This window comes from Penaeus vannamei, chromosome 16, assembly GCF_042767895.1.
Source record: "Penaeus vannamei isolate JL-2024 chromosome 16, ASM4276789v1, whole genome shotgun sequence".
In the NCBI taxonomy this organism is placed as follows: Eukaryota; Metazoa; Arthropoda; class Malacostraca; order Decapoda; family Penaeidae; genus Penaeus; species Penaeus vannamei.
Genome location: NC_091564.1, coordinates 19,006,556 through 19,011,555, shown reverse-complemented (window position 1 = coordinate 19,011,555; position 5,000 = coordinate 19,006,556). Strand labels below are relative to the sequence as shown.

At 44.4% G+C, this 5,000-nt stretch overlaps 1 protein-coding gene across 1 annotated transcript in view; it reads right to left on the bottom strand.

Moving 5' to 3' along the window:
• Positions 1 to 5,000, bottom strand: part of LOC113821910 (insulin receptor) — a 29,934-nt gene that overhangs the window by 22,744 nt on the left and 2,190 nt on the right. The window contains exons 3-6 of the mRNA XM_070131549.1: positions 4,683 to 4,827; positions 1,877 to 2,091; positions 1,024 to 1,198; positions 404 to 576 (exon numbers count right to left, since the gene is read on the bottom strand). Coding sequence (XP_069987650.1) covers positions 404 to 576; positions 1,024 to 1,198; positions 1,877 to 2,091; positions 4,683 to 4,827 — 708 coding nt within the window. The remainder of the gene's footprint in view (positions 1 to 403; positions 577 to 1,023; positions 1,199 to 1,876; positions 2,092 to 4,682; positions 4,828 to 5,000) is intronic.

The following is a 5,000-nucleotide window of genomic DNA, read 5'->3' as shown; positions in this document are numbered from 1 at the left end:
CATTATGGCTATTAAATGTTTTCGGGGCAAACCATCGAACATGCTCTTGTACCTACACAAGGAGACCGCAACACTGCTCTATATCACTGACCGTTTGGATGTCTGATTTAAACCCAGTGTCTATATGCCATTCACTAGTCTAAATGCTTCACAGTGAAGAATTCCACAATCCATATTAGAATATGTACGTATTTCTGATTTAGATGTGATATAGAAGCCCCACTTAGAATCTTGTGGAATCATTCACTCCCATTCATAATTTTCTACATTTATCATAATGAACACACACACATACACACACACACACACACACACACACACACACACACAAACACACACACACACACACCTGAGAGAGCGCCAAGCTAACCCACTCGAACCAACCAATGCTTTATATACTCACTAAAAGGGCTCGTAAAGGCATATTTGATGGCCGACTGCACCACGGTCCCTCCAGGCGTGAGAGAGAAGGCTTTAACATAGACTGCATATCGTGTAGCTGACTCCAGGCCGGAGAGTTGCAGTTCAAACACTCCGTTGGCTGAGGTTTTGGGCGTAAATTCCTCCACGGACCATCTGGCACGGGATAGATGGAGGGGGAGCTTCGATGAATATCATTACAGGGATGAAATAGATTTTTTTATCTACAGTTTAGTAGGATATGAGAGAGATGAAGGCACCGGGAAGTTAGGGGGAGAGAAAGGAGAGGGAGGAGGAGGCGAAGAGGGAGAGAGAGGGAGATAGAGGGAGATAGAGGGAGATTGAGGGAGATTGAGGGAGAGAGAGAGAGAGAGAGAGAGAGAGAGAGAGAGATAGAGAAAGAGAGAGAGAGAGAGAGAGAGCGAGAGAGAAAGAGAGAGAGAGAGAGACAGAGACAGACATACAGACAGAGAGAAAGAGGAAAAGAGAAAATGAAACAGAAAAACCCTTGAAGAATAAAAGAAAGGGAGAAACAGAGAAAAAAACAAGAAAAGATATAAACGAAGAGGCAGAAGATAGCGGGGGAAAAATCACCCTCCTTACCCCTGGTTACTGCACGTCTCCTCATACTGGGTGACATTATGGGTCGCTTTCCTGTAGCTAATGTAGAAGGCGTTGACGGAGGCGAGGAGGGGCGAGGGCACGGGACCGACCGTAATGAGGAATGTCCCGTAGTGCGGGGACGCCGTCACCTGAGCGGGGAGTTCGTACACTTCGCCTGCGACGAGAAGGGAGAGGCTGCCGTTTCGCTATCATCGATATTGCATAGAGGCTAATATGCCTCATGTACGCGCTAACATAGATGCATAAATATATAAATAGATAAATAAATATGTATATATATATATGTATATATATATATATATATATATATATATATATATGTGTATATATATATATATATATATATATATATATATATATATATATATATATATATGCATGTATATGTCTATACTTACACACACACACACACACACACACACACACACACACACACACACACACACACACACACACACACACACACACACACACACACACACACACACACATATATATATATATATATATATATATATATATATATATATATATATATATATATATATATATATATATATATATACATACAACATTTACCCCCTCACCAACCCCCATTACCCCCAATTCGCCCTCCTTCCTCTTACTCAAGTTATCACCCACCCAACCTCGACCCTATCACCCCACCTTAACCCCATCTCCCCCCTCCCCTTACCCTTACCCAACCACCCCCTACCTGTACCCACCTACCCCTTTCCCCTCCTCACCTCCCCCCACCCCTAATCTTAACCAACCCACCCCCTTAGCCCCACCCAACCCCCCTGCACCGACCCCCAACGATCCCCACACTCACAAGAAGCCCTCTGTCCGTTGGAGAAGGTCGAGACGTCGGTTTCGGAGACGGACGAGAGGTTAGCCGAGGTCACCAGCGAGTAGATCTGGTCGAGGCAGAGTCGCGGGTTCGTCTGGAAGAAGACCTTGCCGCGGCCGATGGAGAAGCGCTGGTCGGGGTTCGTCCAGGGCGCCAGGGTGCGGAGGTGGGGGTTGTCCAGCACCACGAGGGAGTAGCTGCGGGTGGGGGAGGGTGGGGGAGAGAAAGAGAAAGGGGGTTAGTTCTGTGTTGGTGCGTTGGTGAGGGTGAGGAGGGGGAGGGGAGAGAGGGAGTTTAGTTCTGTGTAGGTGGGTTGGGGAGGGGGAGGGGATAGAGAAAGGGGGTTAGTTCTGTGTTGGTGCGTTGGGGAGGGGGAGGGGAGAGACGGGGGCTAGTTTTGTGTTGGTGGGGTGGGGACTGTGAGGAAAAGGGGGGGGGGTGAGAAAGAGAGTGAGGGGGTAGTTTTGTGTCGGTAGGGAAGGGGGGATGAGAGAAGGGGGGCAGATATGGGTTGGGTGGTTGGGGACGATGGGGGGGTGAGAAAGTTTAGATTAGTTCTATGTCGGTGGATAGGGGGAGAGAAAAGGAGTGGGGGAGGGTTACTGCATGTTGACACATTGAGGAGAGTGAGGAAAGAAAAGGGGGGGTGAGTTCTGTGTTGGTGGGTTAAGAAAGGTAGAGGAGAACAAGAAAGAGAGAGGGGGGTCAGATCTGTGTTGGTGGGTTGGGGAAGGTGGGAGAAAGAAAGAGAGAGGGATGGGGTATACTAATTATATTACTGGTGGATTGGGAAGGGTGATGGAGAGATAGATGGTGGGGGGGGGGGTAGTTCTGCGGTGGAGAATAGGGAGAGAGAAAGAGAGTGGGGATTAGATACATGTTGACGGATTGGGGAGTGGGGGAGAAAACGAGGGGTGGAGATTAGTTCTGTGATAGGGGATTGGGGAGGTGAGGGAGAGAGGGGGGGTTCAGGGGGATTGGCAAAGAGAGAAAAAAAGGGAGAGAAGAATACTGAGGAGAGAGAGAGAGAGAGAGAGAGAGAGAGAGAGAGAGAGAGAGAGAGAGAGAGAGAGAGAGAGAGAGAGAGAGAGAGAGAGAGAGAGAGAGAGAAAGGAGGGTGAAGGGAGAGAGAGAGAGGGGGGGGGGGTAAGAGAGAAAGAGATGAAAGAGAGAAAGAGCAGGGGATTAGGTATATGGTACGTTAGCGATTAGTGGGAAAGATTGGAAAATTAAGAGAAAGATTGGAAATACAGAAGAAAATGAGGAATTACTTGTATGTTGTCAGATTTCAGGGTTGAGGAAGAGAGAATCATTATTACTGAGCTGGTATGTGTGTGTGTGTTTGTGTGTGTGTGTGTGTGTGTGTGTGTGTGTGTTTGTGTGTGTGTGTGTGTGTGTGTGTGTGTGTGTGTGTGTTTGAGTTAATATCAAAATTAATCACTTTACAACACTGATCAAGCCCAAAGGTGATCAAAGGCACGTGATTTCTAAGGACGCCTGACAATCAAGATTTGGTGAAATATTTCCATATGTGAGAGCTGTTTAATTGCGAGTCAGAGTGCAATCCAAAGGTGATTTGTTCTGTAGAGTGATTATTACAGGTAGAATCACGTTCGCTATTGCCAGTGGGCAACATACATAACGGTATTCAATTACAATTTAAAAACATCATTTACGCCAGTTACTTCTCATATCTAAACTTCAAGCATTATTTTATACTAGTGCAGTGAATAAAACCCGATATCTGCCAAAGAAGAAACGTAATACCTCGAATAATCCATTCAAGAAGCTGGTAGATGTGGATATCTTATCCTAATTCACTTCGGCGTGGAATAACGTTCAGCGTCTTTCAATACCAACGCTCTAAAGGCAAAACCAAAAGGAAAGAAAATACAAAATAACTCGCGGAGAGCACGGGTTTATTCTGGCAGTATTCAGGTCTACGTTTAGTGAAGTATTCTTGGTTGACTAGATTACGGAAGACGAGACGTTGCTTTAATAACCCTCAACACTATTCGCCTTTGCGTAATCGCTTAGTTATTGTAAAAAAAAGAAAAAAAAAATACGCATCTTTCGGAAGAAGCGCTATTATGCTGGTCTGATACTGGTCGTTGAGGCAGGCCAAAATACTGTTCAAGATGTGTCCACAGTTTGTTTTACTGTGGCATATCGTGAGCAAACCATATAGTTCTTTCATTTGATCTACTTAAAAAAAAAAGAAAAAAAAAATCCTGCCCCCATCCCCTACCCTGACAATTACTGTATTGTTTAAACTGGACAGCTGTATTACCGTAAATTATGCACGAATTATATACTTATCTGCACATGTGGACAAATGCATTCGATTTTTTTTTTCTTGTACTTATGTATACTGAGTGAAGAAAAAAGCATATCTGATTTTTAGATATCACATCTGCGTGTGTCTCCCAGGTGGTGCTGCTTGTACTTTTATGCAAAGTCCATGGATGGTACGATTACAGTTCTACGTAACTGTGAGGGAAGCCCAAAATACTCGTCTTTAGGAAATCTTAGCGAATTAACCTTCACGTATCTGATCGAACACATTGATTTGTCTTCGTATGTATCTTTCAACACTAGCCGTATTCAAGGTCGCTGATTTTGATAGTGTTGCGAGTATGCTACTTTATTTACGCCATATTTTCTATTCTTCTTCTTTCCTCTTTTTATTTTTATGTCCGGAAAGAGGATAACCATCGTAGCTTCACGGCGTGGAATGTTGTTATCAGCTGAAGCGACATGAGTTATCGAACTGTCAGCTTTTACTCACTTATTGTACACGAGGTTTTTCCCGTGGATCGTCCTGAGGTTCGGCAGAATTTCTGTGGAGGTGATATTCGTCTTAAAGATTTTTACATAATCCTCTACCTCTTCGATATTGGCTAGACACCGCTGCAGTTCTCGCTCCACGTTTTCTGAGGTAAAAGAAAACGGTTTTAGGGTAGAGAAAAGGAAGGATGGTTTCATACTTACTCTGGTGATATATATGCAACATTTTCTCCATGTTATAGACAGAGGTTATCTTTACAAGTGTAATGGTTAGAATAAATGGATAGAATAAAATGTGCAACTGGTTCTCCTGACTACT